The sequence below is a fragment of the Temnothorax curvispinosus genome, unplaced genomic scaffold (assembly GCF_003070985.1).
Source record: "Temnothorax curvispinosus isolate PA1 unplaced genomic scaffold, ASM307098v1 QBEX01005067.1, whole genome shotgun sequence".
NCBI lineage: Eukaryota > Metazoa > Arthropoda > Insecta > Hymenoptera > Formicidae > Temnothorax > Temnothorax curvispinosus.
The window spans coordinates 1-22,804 of NW_020214847.1; the positions used below are offsets into that span (position 1 = coordinate 1).

Sequence of the window (22,804 nt, forward strand, 5' to 3'; positions counted from 1 at the left end):
ATCCTGTTTATTACAAATTATTAACGTTACTATGTTTCTTTAATAATGATAGCCCATGACATTTTCTTTAATAATAATATATTTTTTGTCTATTAAACTTATTTGATATTATAATCTTTTTATAACCATTCTCATCATATTTACTACAAATGATTGACGTTACTGTTTCTTCAATTCATGCAACTTATCTATTTTTCTCACTGCAATTTCATAACAACATATAGTTACGATTTCTATTTCTCTTCAATTTAGTTGCTGGCATATTTTTTTTCTGAGTGCATACATGTCCGTTTTCTAAGCATTTTTGTGGTCAAGACTGTGCAACGCTGCGCTGAATAGTTACCTGTATTCGCGCCTCCGGTAGACCGATCTTGCCGGCAAGTCTTTCCCTGGCGAACACGTCCGGGTAGTGCGTCCTCTCGAACTCCTTCTCGAGCGCGTCGATCTGCTCGTTGCTGAAGCTCGTGCGATTCCTTTGCAGTTTCCTCTTCAGGCGGAGACGCGCCTGATCGTCATCGGCGCCGCCCGACACGCTGCCGGCATTGCTGTTGTCACCCCCGCTGTTCGTCTCGTCCGAGTGCGCGCCACCCTCAAGCTCGGTTACTGTAATAAAACGCATCGTGCACCATTATCAACGTCTTTCGCGTGAACGGCTATTACGGCCAATCTCGAGTCTTCTGTCATCGTTTTACATAGTTGCAATAATTTCGTGCTAAGAACCTCTTTCACGAATTAAGTTTCGAGGAATAGAATTAAACAGATTTATCGTTGACTTAAACACTAACTATAAGTGCAAGTCTTACATCTCCTGTCATCTCCAGAACTTTAAAGTTTGTCTACTACAGTTATTTGATGTCGAATATTAAAAGTTGCAATTCTCGCTAATAGTCGAAAATCCCTCTCGAAGAAATTCGAAGAATTTTTCGGAAATTATCGAAAAATTTTCTTCAAATTAATCAATAATTGCAGAGGATAGTTGCAGGATAGGCCATATTATCTTTTCCAGATCTCGTGATACTGCCGGGCAAGTTAATGCCTTCCAGAAATCTTTCCCGACAAGGAGATGGGCGATGTATTATCGATGTCAGCATGCGTGATAACGCGGCGCACGATTTGTGGTTTCGCGGCGCTTACCCCTCCCCCATCTCTCTCTTCCTGGCTTTCTTATATCAATCCCTACGTGCGACGTGCGCTGGAGCGCGCGTATCTGCGTGTGTACGTGTGCTCGCGTGTACGTATCGATGTGCGTATGTGGACGAGCGGGTGTTATAGGCAGGCGTCGCCGGGTGAACCTTATCGTCGGTTTCTGGGTGAGCGCGTCGAGGCGTCACCGGGCTCGCTACGACGACGGGGTGAGGGGAGGAGACGGTGAGGAGACACACGGGATAGAACGAGGAGAGGATGAGGAAGGGGGTTGGAGGAAGCTATAGGCAAGGGGGTGCCCGATAAGACGACGAGCGTCCCGACGCCAGTTGCCGGCCACCCCCACGAGATACGCCACTGTCATTCCGCGACTACCTCCTCTCCGCCTGGAGAAACTCTAGTTAAAGTCTGGCTCGATGTGACACATGACACGCTGCTGTTATTGACTCTCATTATGTATTCTATATGTAATCAATCTTGTCCCATATATTTTTACACGTATATATGGTACAGTTAGCAACAAGAGATCATAATTCGTTTACATATATTTCATATTCGCGTAATGTTATACGTATGTTTGGCGATAAAGAATTAGTTTACTTTTTGTTCATCGGCTTAATCTGATTATTATACAATTTGTAGACGTATCATTTTGTACCACTCTTTAGGATTCAAATTGTTTGACGAGTTTTTTAAACTAATCCTATATGGAAAATTAAAAATATCACGGAAAATACCTTCCGATAAGAAATAAGAGTGGATTGATCGGATTCTGATTCAAATGTCTTTATCATCGCAATGTATTCGTGATAACAGATTGCAAAGAAGTTTCAGCGAAGATACCGATAATATTAAATTTACAATATGAATAGCTGGTTCTTTGATACGCCGTTATTCTGCATTACTCTCGATAACGAGTAACGTCGAGAAGTTGCGCGGATAACTGTTATCGTGTAAGATAAGATTACCGATGTCATCGTAGGACAGCGTATCACGTTTTCCATATATGACATCAGATTAGAAGCGTCCACGGAACTCGGAGGTAACGAAAACGTCCGTAATAATCGTCATATAAGCGGCAAAACCCAGGGATACAACCGCTCCTCGAGGCCTCCCGCCCCCCGTCTTCCTCTTTCACGTGACTCGCTCGAGGAAATAGCTGGCAGACGGCCACGCTAGTAGCGGCAAAGTTCTCGCGGCTCGGTAGGGTAGGTTGCCTCGAACTTCCACCCCCCGGCGTACCGAGGAGAATCGAGTGCGACGTTGGCGTACAAGTTCTCCGGGCCCTCGCCTTCCTTCCCCCCTCCCACCGGAATTCCCCTCGTCTTCTGTGTCCTCCTCATCCAGCAGCCCTGAGTTGCTCCTTCGTAACCGTGCGCTGCAAACGATATCCTTAGGGGCGGCCCTCCGTCAGTATCTATACTGTGGCGTGGGGTTAACGCTACGAGGGTGTCTTAAGCGGTAATTAAAACCGCCTTAGCCCTCTTTCCCCTCCCCTTCCCGTCCCACCCTCCTTCCACCCTACCCTGCGGAACTCGAGGAGCAACTTCGGGCCTTCGCGGTTGCTGGATCTTGCGTCTTTACTATCACGGGGCCAAAGTCGCGCCGCGCTGCTCATCGCTTCTACGGTGTACCTACTCGCGAGTTTAACGCCGACGCGGAACTCGAGCGTTTAAGGGGGAGAACCTATCGTGGAAGCGTATAGGGAGTAAATCGGCTCCGAACAGCACGAGCCGCCAACCAAAACTATCTGTATCATTTTTATAATAGATCCGAACCACTCTATTCCTGATAATGTAATATCTTATAATTGAATTGTTAATAAACTTCCCTGTATCAAGTTGTTTAGAAAGATCTTTCGTAATTTCGAGATTTTGATGATATAGCGGTAAACGGTAATCTTACAAATTAGCGTGTATTATTTAGGAGTTTATTGAGTAATTTTATTGAGTAATTTTATTCGTATAATACCTATCAATCAATACTTATTCTTATTCTTGTACATCAGATTGTCCTGTCTGAAATAAGTCGGTTAGCGCATAAATTCATCAAGGATATATTCACGCGTGAATTATTATTTGATGAAAATAATTTGGTGATTTACATTTCTCTTTCTATCGCTCGATGCGGTCGTACATAAATTATCGTCCCGGGCCCTTTAGTGACGGCGACATATCACCCGCTTGTACCTTTTAATGAACCGAATCTCTAAATCTCGGAGATTCTAAAAGTGTCATGGCTCTAAATATGTTTACGCGACCTGCTGCGATAAATGATGGAAAGAGAAAGGGAGAAAGAGGAAGAGAAACAGAGAAATGGGAGAGAAAGAGACAGAAAGAAGAGAGAGAAGAACCCTCCTAAAGTTCATCTCCGTATTAAAGAACATTCGGAAGGCACGCGGGACCATTTTACCCATGAAGGGGAATCCACGCCAGCCAGGCAGTTTCTCGCCCCTTCTTCCTCTCCTCACCCGGTGTCCCGTCCCTTCTCTTTCCCCCGTTTCTGGCCCCAACCAGATCATTCGTATCTTCCTTCAACGAATTATCCACCAACCGGGACTGGCGTGCGTTCGAGCGTGATGGCGGAACTATTCGAGGTTTAATCTACCAACGTTGTCACCAATGCATTCGATATTCTTTCGATACCTATCTCTTTCGCGTGAGATTGTTAATAACGTTTTCGCAATTGTTATACGCTCACATCTATACATATGTGTAGTATAAACTAAAAATACATGTATATATATACAAGTAGTTTAAAAATAATAAATCAAGATTGATAAAAAATTTATGTTTTCACGAATTAAAAGATGCATCAAATTTTTCATATCCATTTACTGTTATAATCACGTATTTTAGTATTCGTTATATAATTCAAATATAAAAATATATTTGTTAAAAAAATATTATAATTATTGTTAACTGGAATATAAAAGTGAGAAAGAGAGAGAGAGAGGGAGGAGAGATCCATTTTATGCTTTCTGCTTTATCGTTTAGTTAGAAGTATTACTCTCTATCGCTCTTTTCCAAGTTTTTTAAAAGACAGCACATGTTTCACGTAGTTCGAAACAATATTCGCCAGTTTTATAAATCGAGATTGATTTGTAATTGTTAAAGTGCGCCGGATTATCGAGCGGAGTTCGAAGAGTCGCGCGCGACTCGTAGAATCGAATGGGCGATCGACAGGCGAAAGAAGAGGCGTTTATTAAAGTCGACAATGGGGCGGTGTGCACTTAGCTAAACGCTTTAAAGACCGCGCGGGAACGGCATTGTCGCGCGAACGTGTACGGCCGCGACAATGTGCTATTGCGAGCTCGCGGTATTGTGGCGAGCGTATCGGTAGTTTACTTTCAATCGTCGCGCGATCAGGCGGGGGAATAGGCTCGTCGAACGCAGTCAGTAAGAATAACAAGAGCGGAGAAACAAAGGATCCCGAAGAGAAAGAGAGAGGATGGATTTCGGTCACAAACCGAGACAGGGAAGGACGGCGAGAGAGACTCTCTTTTTCTCTCTCCCTCTCTCGAAAGTTTCTGTTACCCACGTGCTCTCCTGACTTCACGAGAGTCACTCGAACGAAAGAAATAAAAAAAAAGAAAAAAAATAAAAAAGAAAGAAAGAAAAACACTCAAGGGAAGACCCTTGACTTCGGGACTACCGCCGTCCCCCCTGCGACCATTGGTAGGGAGGACTATTGCGGGGTCAAATTCATGCGTCGCAGGGTCGCGACTCTCGACAACGATCGGAGGAAACAATGCAACACTTACGCGATGGAGAACGCGTAGGTAAACGGCGCGCGCGGTCCACTCATGCGTGCCGAGCCACAACCGATCGTGCCGATCGAGACCGGAAGAGAGGCACGTTCTCTCCTCTTCAGAGGGCGAACATAGTGGCGAATGCGAAGTGGCAAGTGCAAAGTGGCCAATTTTCAGATGCGAGCTTCGCCGAGGCGTGATTAACGCGGCACGTTTCGTTGATCCGAAAGAGTTCCGGCTCGTGCGACGATCGAGAGACCCGGCCTCTCGAGGTTCATCGATGAACGATCGACACGCGCGTAAACGCGCTTGCCCACCTTGAATTAATTCATTCTTAAATCACGTTTCGATGCTACCCGTTGTGTAAAAGAACTATTTTGTGCCGAGCAAAGAATCTCCCGAAAGAAATTTCTCTTTCCAAATATATTTAATATTGAATGGGTCAGAAAATTCGTTCGTTCTTTCCTTTTTATATAGATTTTGCAAAATTTAATAAAAAAAATAAATTCTTTTTGAAATTTGATATTGTGTCGTAATATACGTTCACGTAGCGCAATTTTCAATAAAGTTGCTCTTTTTCCAAATATTTCTTTACTTATTGACTTTGTCCATAAACTCTTGAATAAACTCTTAATGTAAATGAGTCTTCATCAGAATTCAAGTTATCGACCACAGATCTACACATCACACAATCTTTCAAGTTTGCCTTGCGTAGAAGGTGACAAAGCGAATCCGGTAGTTTGACTAAATGTCGAGCTTGGTGCTAAGGCTGAAGGCATGAGAGCGGAGGGGCACGTAGAGGGAGGGAAGCCTCGGCCCTCGGATGGAAGAGACCAGATGCACTCCGCGTCGAATGGCGTCAGAATGGCAGCGATGATACAGATGTTACGCGCGCGCGATGCTCGTTCAGGCGAATAAGAGTCAACGTCGGCGCGGAAAGTCTGACGGCCATTATTATTAGGGGCCCGGCTAATAACGCGTAATGCCGACCGCGGCCGCCCTTTTTTTTTCCACGCATTTTTATTAGCGTTTCTATTCCACCCCATGGTTAACGCCGCGCTTCCCCTCGCTTATGCGTGTGATGCCATAGGTGCGCGGTGCACGCGAAGGCAGAAGAGAACAGATCGGGGCACCACCCGTTTCGGGGTGACACCTCGCACCCTTCGGGGATGACGATTATCGTTTTTAACCCGACTAGAAAAGCCAGTCGGCGACAATGGCCGGCCATGATGCGTTAGCAACGGCCATCCAGATGTCGTAAAAATGGCGCGAGGGGGGCGGGAATGGTGGGACCTAAAAAGACACAAGGAAGAAGTATAGAAGGTATAGGATGCACAAGCCGAGAATACGTTCTCGTCGGAATCGATGACAGCGCATAAACTAAACAAAACTGTGACGCAAACGACAAATTTCTCAACATGGCTATATCCGATTAATCATATTTTGCTAATACTTTAATAGTTCAAACAATACACTTTTTAACTGAGAATAATTAAATCACTACAATATTACTACGTTGCTCCAGGAATACCGATACATCTAAGCGTGCTAATTATTATCATTTTACTTTAACTACAGTTAGATCGTTAAGTTGAGAGAAAACAAAATTTGTTGATCGAGAAACCCGATAAAAATCACGGTATCTTGCTGATATTGTTGCAAATAAACTTGAAATGGATTGCGAGATAAATTATTTTCGAGGAATTCTCGATGTTTCAGGACACGTTTGTATAAGAGCACAGCGAGGGGTAAAAGAGGGCTCTCTCTCTCTCTCGCTGCGAAATTGCTATCGTATTGCTCGAGAGCGGATAGGAATAAGGGGTATAATCCGCTTCGACCTAGTGCCTAATCCTACGAGCAAATTTATTGGATTCTCCGTCCCTTAAAGCCGAATATGCGCCGAACTTTCGAACGCGTACTTGTTGGAAATGTATCTCGCGGATTATACCTATACCAAGGGATTCGTGCTGTCTCCCGACCGGGACGCTAAATGTTGCGTGACAACGAACATTATATTATTTGCGAGGGAGAAACAGCGCAGAACATATCAACTTCGACTACCGAAGTGATTTTGACATTTGCCTAAAAAATATAAACATCTTGAATGATGTAAGTAAAGTACTCATATATTCATATTATTGTAACTCTCAGGTAAATGTTATAGTCGTCATAGAAGTGGAGAAGCGCCCTGAGCACGAGTAATAAACCTCAAAATATAACAACACGATTGAAAATTATTGTGATGCTCCAAGTTAATGGAGCGAGCGGTGCAGGTGAACCATCATGTCAATTTAGTCAGCCGACGCCGTCGCGATTAACAGCGTCGAATAATTCGATATAGGACCGTGACAACGGTCGTGTAAAGTCGTATTCAAAGGGTTAACACATTCACCGGCTCGTCGATGACGCGCTTACCGCGCGAGGAGCAGCGGTGGACGAGTTCCGGGCAGAACAAGCGCTCTCCAACCGTGTTAAATGGCCGGAAAGAAACGAGGTGTCGACCCCGGGCTGGATTAAAGGCTAAGCGGTGGAATATGGACCGTGCTGGCGGTACCGAGCGTACCACGAGTAATGCTAGCGAGCGTGTGCGAGATATAGACACCGGTAGCCAGTGGTACGTGAACGCGAAGGGTTTGCACGCGTGTCCGACGTACACTCATTTGCATATGCACCGATTTAATACGCCCACCAGTCGTTCGACCCGTTGACCGATACAGCATCGATATAACAACGTGACAATGGCATTATCCCCTCTTTAACAATATTTAACGATATCTATTTTCATGAATTATTTGTACAAATAACGTTGCCTTTTTGATTTTGCAGGATATATCGTAATATATTGTAAATAATGTCTAATACACTACTGATGAGAATCATTGGAATTCGCTAAATGGTTGTAAAATAATAGCTGAATCATGAACGATACTTATACATCATTACATCATGAACGACACTTTGAAGTGGTAAAGTGTTAAATAAATTCTACTTTCTTTCATGTAAATTATATGTCATTAAAAATTGAACGGGAATAAGAATAATGATATTTTCAAATTTGAGAAATTTTATACTTTATTTACTAATTAATAATTAACTTGCATTTAACTTACTAATTATTGAGTTGCATCAAGAACTCGGTATACTACTTAAATTGTGGTTAGCAAACATGGAACCAAATGAAAATTATATACGAATAAAAAACTGTATGAACATAATGACTTCTATTTCCAACGTTTTAATTAACTCTTTGATGCACAGTCCAATTTTTACTTTATATTTAATACACAATGTAATCTTTATAAAATAATAATCAAATATTTGCAATTTCACTGAATATTCTGATGTTAATGTATGTTAATGTAACACTCAGTAAGGCAATATCCCTAAAGATGAACGATGACAGAATTATATGAGGCGTACAGGCTGATTTTGACCCCCAAGAGAGCACATCAAAGGGTTAAACAACAGCAATGCTAATTCCACGGATTAACCGAACAAATGCGGAGGCGAACACGCGGGAAGAAGTTCGAGACTCGATCAAACGAACGGACGCGGACGAGATCCACAGAGAAAGCGCGTGAAACCAAGCAAAGAGGAGCGCGGGCGATGCAGAAAGGAAAATATTGGAAACTCCATTAGCGGCGGTGCAACCATCCGTACACCGGAATACATAAGCAGCTCCTATAGAGAGTGAGAGGGAGGAGGGAGGCAGATGAAGAGAACACGGCGGTGGGGAAGCAGTGGAGAACAGCTATAAGGATTATTACGCGATTCATTTGTAACATTCCCTCCCCATTTCCAGCAGTTACCACCATATCCCTCTCTCTTCCCTCGGGGTTTCTGTCTACGATCTTTTCTTAGTTTTGCTTCGACGCAGATCCGACGGAAAGCCAAATCTTCTTTGCGAATCGGCGGTTTTTTCTTTCTTCCTATTTTATTTTCTTTTGTTAAATCTTCTTACGCACAATTTGATTAAATATTAGTTTACAATTCTTCGTATATAAATCAAATTTTGTTAAATATTTTATTAAAATAAATACTTCCACTTTATTTTTAACTTTGCTAGATTTGCCAAGCAATCTTAATAAACCTTTTATTCCGTTCTTTCGAGTTCGTATTTCGTTAACAAGTAAGTTTCAAGCTAAAGTAAGAAATACCATCCGAATTAGTCTTGTTAAATGTTTATTTCAAGAAAATGGGCACACAAGATGAAAAATCGGAAGGATCGTGCTCGAAGAATAATGACGCAAATCGACTTGGCGAAAGGTTTCGCGCGATATAAAGTGCACGTCAAATCTTACGAGAGCGAATCTCACCTTGCCGTTATGCATTTCTCGGGGTTGTTACAACGGGCGGCACGTTAATTCGCTTCTTCTTATTGTTAATCCGACGCGTCGCGCGGAACAACGGATCGCCAACCACTAAACGCCGTGAAATCGCTCGACGATAACGCGGATCTCGCGGCGCACGGAACTCGCGCGATTACTTCCGGCTTCTTGAGCCGCGATGTACTTTTGCAAGTTTCGCCTCTTCGAGACTTCCACACCCTCCTCCTCTGCCTTCTCTTTCTCCTCCTCCTCCTCCTTCGATTTACCCGATCTCGCGCACCCCGTTTTCCTTCTTCCTTCCTTCCTCATCCTCCTTCTCCTCCATCACCCTGCGCGATGCGGTTAAGCTCCGTTTACGCACGGCACGTCGTAGTTCCTCTCTTCCCGATTTCCACGAGACTTTTCTCGAATCGCGGAACACCATGACTGAGCTAGTTACCCCCGATTCGCGCCCCCGCGCCGGTTTGCGACTATTCGAACACGGATGACACGAGAAACTCGCTAACCAGAAGAAAAGTAACGCTCTCCCGGTATTTACGAGAACAAATGAGGAATGCTTATTTGTTAAATGTTTTTATATCAATTTTCACCTCCGCACCTCTGCTGAAAAATTTCAAGTCAATTGTCATTTAAAAAATTCGGTATTTTCCATTTTTTATGGTTTTGAAGCAATAAAGACGCCCGTCACGGAGTGTAGACTGACTCGGCGTGCAGTTTACTGAGCTGGAAAAAATGTATACGCAAAAATATTATTAGACACAAATATCTAGCTTTAGAAGGCATATTTCTATTACTTGTGTTTCTCTATTTTAAGTTTTATGTTTTCGTTACACGATAAATACGAATAGTATTAAAATGATTTTTAAGCAGACTTATTTTAAACTTGTAATACGGAGCTGAAGGATATTCTTAATTCAGCCGTTAAAAACGGGTAGATGTAAAGAAGAAAAAGAAAGTACGGTCTTTTGTGACGGAAAATATCTATTCTACGTAAAGAGGCTTTCATCCAGGCTTTAGCGCGACACGTGGAAGACACGTTCTTCTTTTATCGGCGACGGTGTATGTAAGGACGGAAGTACTACGATAGAGAGCGATTAAATGAGCGAGGGGTTGAACTTCGAGGCGCGCTAATGCGTCGGGCAAACTCCGCGACGCCTGTGCATAGTTGGTTAAACCGGCAAACATTGACTGACTTTCACACATTTTGCGTTAATTCGACAATGTCGCAGACGTCTCTTCGTCACTGGCAGTATAAGCAATGCAAGTATCTATCATAATTCATAAGCAATAGACGTTTGGACGTTTTTAGTGCGTTTTTAAATAAGCCATATTGCCAGCTCGATCTCTTGCTTGCAAAATAAATTTTAACAAAAAATACAATATCTCTAATCAGCTATATATGCACTTTATATAAAATTTGAAAATGTAAAATTATAATTATAATATACTAACTACAATATGTTTGTGACTAAATTTATAAATAATACTATATGAAGAGAGTCCACAATGCCATTAACGTATCTTTCGTATTGTTTTGTAACAACGTTGGTGATCAATACTTGTAACAAATTAATTTTATAAAAGTCATCTGGAAGTAACTTTAATTTTCATTATGCTTGCAAAGATTTTGATTTTTAGATTCTTGTAATAACAATGTGATAAATATTGACTGTCAACGCAACTTTCTTCTTTCTTTCGACACGAAATAAGAAACTTATGCGCCTTTCATTTAAACCGCGACCGCTGCGTGTTGTGCGTGAGTGACTTAATCGCGACTTTGTAATATTATTGTGCATCAGAATACAATAAAAAAATATGGTATTTTGACACGACAAAATATATTTTACTTATCTAATTTGCAAATATGAAAGAAAAATGACTTAGAAATTAAGAACATGTTTGTCATTTTAATGGCCGAAAAAGTCTTACCGATACTTTTCCCCTTTCCTTCCCATCCACTTTACTGAAAATGAAAAAATGGAGCTCGAATTATTTAAAATATTCTCTATTTTCACGTTCCTGAGATGTTTTTATGCGATTAGTAATAATCAGATATATGTATAGGATTAATTTGGCTATTTATTAAAAGTCAAACATTTATATGTGAAAGTTGTGGTAATGTTAACTTTTTATCGGCATTATATAAACATTATAAACTATAAAATAACGAAGTTACAGTCGATTTCGACGAAAGTTATTTTCCATAAGTCCATCATAAGAATTATGCGGAGTCTTTTACAAACGAAATCGTGATTATTAATCTAGCTAGCGCGAAGGCTCAGAATCGAAGCCGTCGTATTCCTAACCGGCGTGTGGCCGCGAACGATCTCGCGGCGATGCTACAAGCCGCGCATGACAGGCGACCGGAATGTAAATCAAAAGCGGTTTCGAAACTTCTCCCCGATGGTTGAACGCGGCGCGGTGCCGACGGCGAAGGCCTTAATTCGTTTACGACTTGCAAAACGAGCCTTCTGGGAGCGCGCAACTGGTAGCCAAACAGTTTGCACGCTGTTACGCACCCCCGTGGCATCCGTGGCTCCCAAGGGTGCTGCTTGAAATAAAATCCCGCGGCAAGCGGCGGTTTTGCTTTGACGATCTTGACAGATCGACAATAAGATATTTAAAGATTCGAACGACCCAAGCGGAACCATTTGAGGTCTCTATGATGCGTAATTGAAACAATTTTCGATACTGGTACAAATTATCTTTCCATTATTTGCAGTTATTTATTACTAATTACAAACTTTTAAAAAGTAAACCAGAATTATTTGAGATCTCTCTAGAATCCTATTTAGGCTCGACATGATCGCTTTAATTAATTATTAAAATTAATTAATTTAATTTTTCTTCTTTGCATATATATATTAAAAATAGTGTTGCCAACTAAAAAAAGACAGTAATTTATGATTAATAGATGCATTGTTGGTGCTTAAATAGATAATTAATAAATTTGTCATCAGAAAAGAAAAGTGTAAGGTATTTATTTAAGCATTCAACCGCGTTCGCGAGTTCTTTAAACTAATTATCCAGATAAGGTGCGCAGATTGCATGTAGATTGGTTCATTTATTTCCTTGGAGGCGTATCGTGGATCAAAAAGACACTTCGGTCGTTGTAAGACGATGCGAACGTGACGGACATCATTTCTGATTACGACACGTCTTTTATAGCGATTTCGTGAGAAATCTCGCTATGTTTTATAGGCCTGAGCTCTTTATGTAGGAGAGAGCAAAACTTGAGGAAAACTTGTGGTTGTGGATTATGCAATTAGTCTCTTTTCGAGGATAATATTTTGGCTTTCATTTAATGCATCCTTCTATTCACGTCGTAAATTCTATTACTGCTAATTTCGAAGCAACATTTAATATCTATATAATAATTAATAAATATTCGATTAAAAATACTAACCGCTTCTAATATATTCTTTGATTATTAAAAATTATTATTATAAATATTCCCAATTATGACAAATGTCGATAATCTTTTTTAACTTGGCACCTGTTATTTATAAGTAATTATTAATTATTAGTAACTAATTATTAAATTAAAAACTATTTATGGTTTACATTTATTTAAAAATATATGTACTTAATTCCCCGATTACTGCAGATCCTAATACATCCTAAAAAATTTTAGATTTTTATATAATTTTACAGTTCGTAAACATTGACATTGTAAAAAATTTCAGAAAGGCTCGACAGTTATTTTACGCTCGCTGCATATTTTTCCCGCCGTGTTATTCTCACCGAAATGTTGATCCATCTTAAATGTGAATTATTTCAGCACCCGACCCGATGATCTCTCCCTATCTGCTCGCCGATGATCGATGTAAAATTGCAGTGGAAACAAGGCCGCGCGCTACAACGAGCGGTGTTGTTTCGCGTTCCCCGGAGGGATCTGATTGCAAACGAATGCGGCGGGGTTACGGTCTCCCTTCATAGACGATTAATCCAGTTTACTCGCAGACGTTACCTCGGCATGGGGTTCTTGTAAGCCGAGAATCCGCACAAACGTCCCTCCCGCGCTTAAATATATTCAATTACGGGACTCAAACCTGCGCGCCGCGCCGTCCTCTCTTCTCTCGTATATCTTTTTCTTTCCACTCTCTCTCCCTCGTCTTTCCATTTTCATTCGCTCGTGCAGCTGAAGTCCCGACTTTCCAACTGCCATTTCGGCACCTCTTAAAAACACAGATTTACACGCTATAATAGTGATCTCCGATGATCGCCTATCGATAAGAGAAATGAGATTTCTTCTAACAGATTTGCAAGAGAGTTGTCTTACAAAAAATATATTCTAAAATCTGAAAAATTATGAAAGATATCTACGTATGCTGAAATAACGCATTCGATAGAGAGCGCATTGTTAGTTTTAACAATTAATATACATATACCGAATATGCTATATGTATGATAATGGCCGAAAGAGACAAAATCAAAGCCGCTAAAAGTTCTCGGCGCGAAAAGTCAGGAGGTCGCGATTCCGCGATATTTCCCGATGTTTTCCACTGTCGGGCGGTCATGTTGCCAGAGTTAGATGATAGAGCAAGAATAGAAAAGAATATAGGATACAGCAAGAACAACAAGAGAGAGAAGACCAAAGGGAGAGGAAGAGAACGCGCGCGCCAAAGACAGAGAGAGAAAAGGGTCACGATAAAAGGGAGAGGGTGCAGAGAGAGAGAGAGAGAGAGAGAGAGAGGGGAAAAGAGAGTTAAGCCTGCAGGCTGCAGACAGAGGCACCAGAGCAGTGGCGGGCAGCGGCGAGCAGCCAGCAACAGCAGCAGCAGCGCAAAGCGAAAGCTGGAGGGAGACAGGCATCTCGCCCTTCTTTTGTCCCTGGGCTTCGGCCCGATATTGAAATGGAGTCGTTTGAGTGTGAATAATTTGCTTTGCCCGGGCCCACCCCTCCGCCGCCGCCGCCGTCGTGCCGTCCCTCTCCTTTGCCGCTCTCGGCCCGGCGCGACTACCACCGTGATCGGCCCCCCTCGTGTACCCTCAACTCCCCTCGTGGTCCCCCTCCCCCCGTCAACCCCAATGCAGGCCGCGTTATTTCGCGTCGCGCCGGAGAGAGTGGTATTCGCGTATCGCGATTTCCGTGGCCGCGAATCGAGATCTCTCTCCACCGTCTTCTGTATATAGGACTCGGCAAGGCACAATTTTTGGAGGAATGCATTTCATTAAAGATCTGTTTGGACGGAAGGATTTAAAAGCAATATCCTATTGAATTATCATAGTCGAAGCACGTACTTAAAAAAGAGAGCTACATTACAAATTAAATGTTATACTTAGTTGTATATTTATGATATTTGATGACATTAGTTTTTAAATATTTTATAACGTAATTAGAAAATTTATAAAAAAAGTATAAAATCGAGCGATGTTAATAAAAAAAACTCTCTAAGAGCTTCAGGAACAAAACGGTAAAAGATGCGGATCACATTGAATTAATCTTCAGAATGTGCTACTAGACGTTGGTTTCCTGGGTTTAAGTCGCCCAAAAATCGACATAGTTCCAATCAAAAGTCTCCTTTCGTACGAACGATGTGACATCGATCGAGGAGCTCGTTTTACGCACGTACGCGTATCTCGAGGTGAGGCGAGTGGTATCGATCATTATAAATTCCAAACTATTGTCGCGATCGATCGATCGGACGATCGAGCGACCCTGATCGTCCCAATCGTCCCGAGCGTGACGCATCGAGACGATCCGCGTTCCTCATTTCTCGGATGCTGGTCAGATCGGGTACGCCGGTGAATTGATTAGCGCGAATCAGCGTCACGCGCCGTGTCGCCGTCGCCGCGGCTCGTCGGCGAAATCCGTGTGTGGAATGGTCGACACGTACGAGACGCATGCCACGCATGATGAGCCGGAGTTAAAATTACGACGACGTAAGCGTCGCATAACACGGCCTTGCTCCGACCCATGAAATGTGTTAAGCACCCGATCATCGGTCACGGGCGGATGAGAGCGTCGATGATGGATTAGATGAGTCAAAGACGCTTTTCTTAAAATTCAAAAGAAAAATAGAAATTCTGTTTACACAAAACGCTTTGGCAATGGACACCGTGTTTTGCGCGAGCCTGTAGTGCTCGTTTTATAAATTATAATGAGTTTATCTGAATAAAAACGAGACACTAATAACGTGACATGAATAAAAAAATCTTGTGCTTCAATTAACTTCGATTAGGCTCCTTTTAATGGAATCTTAGCTTTGTTTCGTTGCCAAAATGTAACTTAAGCTTTTCTCAAACGATATGCTCATGCAATTTAATCTTAAAATGATGTTACGTAAAAAAGTTTAATAAATGTATTTCGAAAATACATTTTGAACGAACGGTGAATCTTCGGCGTAGCGCATACGCGAGCGCACGTTCAATCCATTTTAAATTTAATCGTCGATAGGACAGAAGCGCGATTTCTTTCGCCTCGTACGCCCGGAACAAACACAACGTGCGAAAAGGCGGAATTCGTAGCTGAGGAGGATGAAATAGTCGGTCGTATGCCGAGCATTGAAGAGCGTCGCTTTTGTTGAAAAGGCGCCCGCTCGCCGACAAAGGCGAAGGTGAACGCGCGCGAGCGGCCGAATGATGAGCCAACAATGATCGAGGATTCATCAGCTTCTTTTAAGAGGCCAATGTCACCCGTCGACCGGTGAACGCGTCGCTACCCCGACCGCAGGGTATCCTCCTTAGACATGCAGAACGCATACGAGACGCCGTGTATATAATCCACCGACGGAGGATGACGGAATTCAGTCAGCTCGTCAACACAACCGGCCAACTGTTATCGTGCAACGATGAAGGTAGTCATAAATTCATCATCTAATTTTCTAATTTTTTATCCAATTCTTAGAACAATTGCTATATAGCAATGTGAAAAAACTGTCGATTGATTTTTTTTGCGAATATAATACCCGAACTAAACTTTATTGCAATAATATGCAGCCGATTGATCTTCGAAAACAGGTACTCGTCAGCATCGTCCTTTTGGCTAGCGTGGTTCTCGCTGAGCCACCGAGATACCGCCAGCAAAATCAGCAACAGAGACAGTATTACTTCGCCCGGCAGCAGGAGGAGGCCGCACCTTATCCCGCGTCTGGCTGGAAACCAGCAGGACCCGCCTTTGATCTTCCTCAAAGACAACTTCAGCAATATGAAGCACCAAGCGCGCCCCAGCAACAATATGGAGCACCAAGCGCACCTCAACAACAATACGGAGCGCCAAACGCGCCTCAGCAACAATACGGAGCGCCAAACACGCCTCAACAACAATATGGAGCGCCAAGCGCGCCTCAACAACAATACGGAGCGCCAAGCGCGCCTCGGCAACAATACGGGGCACCAAGCACGTCTCGGCAACAGTACGGAGCACCAAGCGCGCCTCGGCAATACGGAGCACCATCTAATCCTCAACGAGAATACGGAGAACCGGAAGAGGCCACAACGACTGAGACTCCTAATACTACCGAAGAGGAAGAAGTATCTACCGTTCAGGGCATCACTGAGTCTGAGGTGAGTAAAGCACGAATCTTTTTTCTTTTTGGAATTATTGAAGTATTTGATAATAAATTCTAGATGAGATAAGATAATTTCAATTTAATTTTTATTATAGAGAACTTCAAATCTGTAAAATTGGCATATGTTGCAAATTTTACAGATTTGAAGTTCTCTATAATAAAAATTAAATTTAAATTAATAGATATAAAATATTTTATTAATCGAAAGTTACATTACTATTTTATACGCTAAACGTAAATGCAATTTTTGAAGAAAATTTCACGTTTCTGTATCTTCCTATTCATAGAGGTACGATAATTAACCGCGATCTCGTTAGCTAAAATTTATTAGAAAGCTTATAATTGCCGAAAATTTCGGGATTTTGATAGATAAAATTTCATACGTGGAATATGCGCATTCCCCGGCTTTACATAACATTACGTAACGTAGATTTATCATCTCGTTCTGAAGAAAGAACGCACTGGACCATTGAGTTGGCATGTGAGCCTACACGAGAGCGAAGACGGTTTTCGGAATTTAAATCGCACTGGCACACTGAGGCTCCTCTTTTTCAATCTTCGACGGTTGCTCGTTCTCGTCGTTTCTCGTCCTAACGACATTAGTATTCGAGGCGTCGTTTACTTTCGATCGCGGTGCTCGAGCACGTGTCTGTCCGTACCAAATTCGAAGGCTGGCGTGACACAACCCATAATGCATTCACCCGTGATTCGAGGTCGTCTGCGAGCCTACGCCTTGTTTGGCGAGATATCAGGAAGAAAACAGAAATTTCCTCTTGCCGAGAAATGAAAAATTACTCGCTTTATATAACATACGTAATTTCCGCGCATCTATTTAATAAATAATCTCTTTGCAGGACTTTGCGTTAGATTATAATGTATGACAAGTTTTTGTAAATATAATCGACTCTAAGAAATTTTCAAAAAACCTTGCTAGAAAATCTAATTACGACTATAATGCACTTTACTTTGAAAAAAATGTAGATTTTGCATATTTACATCACACATACCAAGAGGACAATAGTCTCGACAACATGAATAAAATTTTACTCTCTCTTTCAATGTATAAGTCACCAATGACTAATTGGTGACAGAAAGATCCATTATGTATTACAACGTTATTGTTTCAGTCCGAGCCCGTGAACGCGGTGAACGAGCTCGAGGACGAGGACGTCGATGAGAAGCAGCCTCAACAATCCGGAGAGTACTACGTAGCACTTCCCGACGGTCGTCTTCAGCGCGTGAAGTACATTAGCCGCCAGGACGTCGAGGCCATGAAGTACTTCGCCAAGATTCGCGCCGAGAACGTGGAGCCTCTTCGCGGTCCGATCTACGCGTACGCGCCCTTGCAGAAGTTGCAGGTTGTGCCAGCTGGTCTACAATTGTCCGTCGCCCCGGTCGCACCCGCGGATACCAAGCCGCAGAAACTCGAGATCGAGCCCGTGGCCGCGCAGGTGCAGTACCAGTACGACAACCCTTCGCGCGTGATACCCCTGATCAACCCCCTAAACACTGCCTACACGGCAAATTATCAGGCGCCAGCAGCCGATTCCCGATTCCTCCTCACCTTCCAGTAAATCAAACGCGACCACCCGATACTACGACGTGACGACTCTTGCAAATTGCATTGTACATGTTACATAGATTATTAAATATATACTGACAATTAGGCTAAGCTGACGATACGCAATAAAGTTGATAGTAACGAAATGTCTCGCTGTGCTTAAATAAATTATGTCATCTTAAAAGCTCTTAAAGAAATTACAGAGGTATCAGAGGTGACGTAATTAAATGATCGATAATCAATAATTTAGGAATTCGTACATGCGAAAGTCGTTTCAATGGATACGGTATCTTTCCACGGCGGGATTATAATTGAACAAGTTTCTTCAGCATGCGATTGTGGGCGTTAGACGTGGACATATTGGCAAGATAAGGAGAAAGAAGAAAGAAGGAAAGAGAGAGAGAGAGAGAGAGAGAGAGAGAGAAGGGGAAGGAACAGAGGGAGAGAAACAGAGAGGGACCCGTCGGCATGTAGACGTGCCTAACCGCAAAATTCCAGAAATTTAATATCTCGCTTGGCGCAACCGGCAACAGGGTTGGGCGTTTCATAAGTTCACTCCGACGCAACCAATCCCCCAGAATTCTCCCAAAATTCTACAGCCAACGTTCCAACCCACGCGGACCTCCTCTTTCCCCGGCACTCCGCTACCTCTCCCCTCTCTCCATTCTTCTCTTTTTACTGTGACGACCAGTGGACGTCTTGAATGTTCTTTGCCAGTTGTCCACAGCTTTGAAAAAATACAAAAATCTCCGTAGAATATTCATACGTTTCACACATTTGGATTGGTTTAGGATGAGAGATGTAATCCTGCAAATTTGCGAATTTGTGACCCATATAATATAACTACGACGAACGTTCTCGTAGAATATTTTATATTGATTTACGCACTCAATTCAATAAAAATATATGAATCGGTTAGAACAGAAAGGGTGTATCTACATGTGACAAAATCATATAAGAAAAACAAAAAAATTGTTTTGTAAGCAATATAAATTTTTCAATATTCAATATAGATTTTATGCCACTTTTCTCTGAGAAGAGGGGGATCTCTTAAAGTTTTCATTAAAATTTTTTTTAACATTTTGATTTTACGCTAGTGGAAAGTTAAATTTTACAAATGTCCCCTTTGGGTACTGCACATAAGTTCCATAATAATCTTAATATTATTTTGTACTCTTAGAAAGATTGTAAATTAATGTAGTGCTGAAAATATTATTTATATTCAAAGATTTTACTGATAAAAGTTAAAATTTTTAAAGGAAAAAAATTACAGCTGAAGAAATACAACAAAAAAACCTCAAAAAGTTATAACATAAAAATAAATTACTGTCTACGACTTAATAACCAAAAATAATGGCAGCTCTAAAAAGTCCTTTTTTGAAAAAACCCTACTGTTAAAAATAACATGAGAAAAGTTAAAGTTAAAGAAAAATGATTATTACAAAAATAAACTAGGTTATTTAAACTAGGCCTATGATTTAAATAACGTAAAAGAATGTTTGTGATTACTGCGTTGAATATAAAGGCAGCACTGTATACTTTTTGTGAAAAGCAACCCACTTTTAAACAAAATCATAAGAAAAGAAATAAAAAGTTTCTTTCTGTAACTTGAACGAAAGAAGAGTAAACACCCTAGGTTTAATCTCCATCATTTTCGTCACTACTCTCGTTGTGAAAGAGATTTGCTTCATTGACATGGGGCCCAGTACTAAACGAAAATTAATTGCAGCTTCATTCAGTGCAGAAAGGGGACATGTGCTACACAAAGTATCTTTTCTGTACTCGACCTAAATTTCGATAGTCACCCTCTTACAAGCGTTACACATGTCCTGTTTCTGCGCAGAAAGATGCGCCTATCTATGTAGAGCAAGAATCCATTTTAAACTCAATTTCGGCCAAAATGTCACATGTCCCCTTTCTATTCTCATTCTGATTCATATATAAGATAAATAAGATAAAAATAATTTCTTAATAGGGTAAAGTAAATCACGTACAAAGAAAATACGGAGCGTTTTACAAACAATGAAAATCGCAGCTTCAACCTATGCCAGCTGTGCTATAAGCTACTCCATATCGGGCGTAATTATGCGAGCCAGGTTGGCGGGAACTTTTAATTAAGGTCCACTGCAACAAACCGCCCTTAAGAATTTAGTCGGGCCACCTTCCGACGGCGAACAAAGGGATACCCTTCAGCGCAGGGTAAATAGCTCGAAGAAGCATGAACGATCTCGCTGAGAGGCCGAGACTTCGTCGATAGGCGTAATCGGCCGATTAATTAATCCGGTCAAGCGGTCAAGCCCAATTAAATCCTACCGAGCCGATCGGCTCGAGAGCGCGGTGGCGACCGGACCGAGGCAATCTCGGCGTAGACGAGTTTCTTCGCGGGGGAAACTTGGCTTGCGAGATGCGTCTAATCCCTTTGCGCGCTCCTTTGGCCTTCTCCGCTACCGTTCCCTGCAGGAAGCGCGAGGGAATCGCTTTGGAAAACAAAGTTTCTCCCGGCTTTCCATTTGCTGCTCCCCGCACCATCGCCATCCGTCGTTTTCTCGCTCCTCTGCACCCTGTCGAGCATGGAAGCGTCCCCGAGAGCCAAGCAGCCGGTGCACCCTCCTTCCCACGGGATATTAATTTTTCGGGAAGTTGCCGCTGTGCCGTTCCTTTTTTCTCTGCCACTCGTCTCTCTCTCTCTCTCTCTCTCTCTCTCTCTCTCTCTCTTTCTCTCTCCCTCCTCTCTTTCTCTCACTGTTCTTCTCGCTATCTTTGCACGCAATGCTTTGTTTTTCTGTGATAATTTGGAGCCAGCAGGATTATACTTGCGAATTTTTATCCCTGTTTTTTTTAACCTTTAACTAGCAAAATTATTTTCTGACTCTCTAGAGAGCGTCCTAATATCGTTCCAAAATATTTCAACCACAACTTCTTCGATAAAAAAAACGTCGAGGCATCAATAATTTTTAATTTTACAAATTAATCCACAGAAAATAATTGAAATATTCTATTAAAATTTATGTTTAAGCAATTAAATATAATTCTTTACCATATTCAATCTTTTCCGCAAGGAAAATCCTAGATAATCCTTTGGTTTGCTCGCGGTATCAAAATGAAAAATTTTTCTTCATAATTTTTTCAACACTCAATTACATCGTCATGTGAATGGATAAATTGATGAGCCTTGTACCGGCTAGACAATATTTCGCGAATTCGCTTGATAATCGCATAATTTGTTCCACGCGCTTTAGCAATATGAGAAGCATCGATAGAGAGGAGATTAACTCTAACGCAATCTAGTAAGAACATAATATATACATATGTGTCGAAATCTCTATTGCCAGTTCTGCACTTCTCCTTATTTCACGCTAAATGCTATCAATTTCACCGAAACAATCATTTCGAGTACCAAAATAAGATAACTGCTATTTAATGTCTTTATGTCAACCGTTAATTATAACATCGTTCGAATTTGCTGCAATATCACGTTCAAGCCAACACATTGTCACAGTTGATAAAATAAGATAAATAATATTTTCTTGAAATAAAAACTTAAAATAAAAAAAAATAAATAAATCCGAATAAATTACTTTTATCTGACACTATTATTACTATAGTATCCTTTTGGTAGATGTATTGCTCTCTGTCTTACACCGACAACCTGTTCGCGGTGTAGCAGTTCTTAGAGAAAAAATCGTTCACCACGAATGGTTTCGGCTAATTCGCGAGAAATAAAGATTGTCGGAGCACAATCGTGAGAGAGAAACGATAATAATTTCGGGGCACCTGACGAGAGCCGCGATGGAGAAGACAGAGGTGCAGGGGAACGTCAATAAAAATGAATTGGAGAAAGAGCGAGAACAAAGAGGGAAAGACCGCCAGGGTAGGGTAGATGCTAAGAAAAGACGCTGGGGTCATGCAGGGGCCCCGTGGTGGTAGACGTCGATCCTACGAGGGTAACTTTCTCGCGGTTCTTATGCGGTTACAGGGGGAGGCGGTGGCGACTTTCGCGTGTACAGACACACACCGCGGGCCGTCCGTTTGTTCGGTCGGTTTGCACGGTGCTAGGTTAAGAAAATAGCGGGAGGCCCCCGCGGTGCCCTGGGAACGTGGCCAAGCTGATGTCCTTCTCGAGTTCTCAGGACTCGCGAGGGAAGAACACGGGCGTTTCGTGCATCGCCAGTTCAAAGTAGTTATATAGCGTAGAATATTTGCGTACCGTGACTTGCACGGAAATATGATAAAGTTGGACTACCTCGTGTATAAAAAATATTTCGCTTCGATATCTCTTTCTTTCCCTCTTCTTCTAATCCAATATAAGATATAAAAAAAATTTAAAACTATTGAAAACAGTTATCCGCATAAATTTTACTCTTAACATCATCGAGATAAGACTACCTTTCTGTTGTCGTCGATGGCTTTTTTAATATCAGATATTTTGAGGTTGTCAGCTTTTCCTGGTTTCCAGCTTGTATAATGGACAGCTTGGTTTACGTTGACTATGACAGCTATTTATCGC

General features: G+C 41.9%; 2 protein-coding genes across 4 annotated transcripts in view; one reads left to right on the forward strand and one right to left on the reverse strand.

Annotated features, from left to right (window-relative positions):
• Positions 1 to 115: 115 nt before the first annotated feature.
• LOC112454424 (paired box protein Pax-6-like) overlaps positions 116 to 22,804 on the reverse strand; it is a 94,851-nt gene continuing 72,162 nt past the window's right edge. For 2 of the 3 annotated variants that reach the window (XM_025015808.1, XM_025015805.1), the window contains one exon: positions 116 to 603. In XM_025015808.1, coding sequence (XP_024871576.1) covers positions 311 to 603 — 293 coding nt within the window. In that variant the 3' untranslated portion in view covers positions 116 to 310. The remainder of the gene's footprint in view (positions 604 to 22,804) is intronic. The other variant, XM_025015809.1, reaches the window with a different exon arrangement.
• Positions 15,979 to 18,447, forward strand: LOC112454423 (hyphal wall protein 1-like). The gene is made up of 3 exons (XM_025015804.1): positions 15,979 to 16,022; positions 16,186 to 16,731; positions 17,864 to 18,447. Exons 1-3 carry the CDS (start codon positions 16,017 to 16,019, stop codon positions 18,308 to 18,310), a joined length of 999 nt encoding a protein of 332 aa, XP_024871572.1. The 5' UTR covers positions 15,979 to 16,016; the 3' UTR covers positions 18,311 to 18,447.

Coding starts and splice junctions, on each gene's coding strand:
- LOC112454423 (XM_025015804.1), top strand. Junction 16,732..17,863: donor AGGGCATCACTGAGTCTGAG/GTGAGTAAAGCA, acceptor TTATTGTTTCAG/TCCGAGCCCGTGAACGCGGT.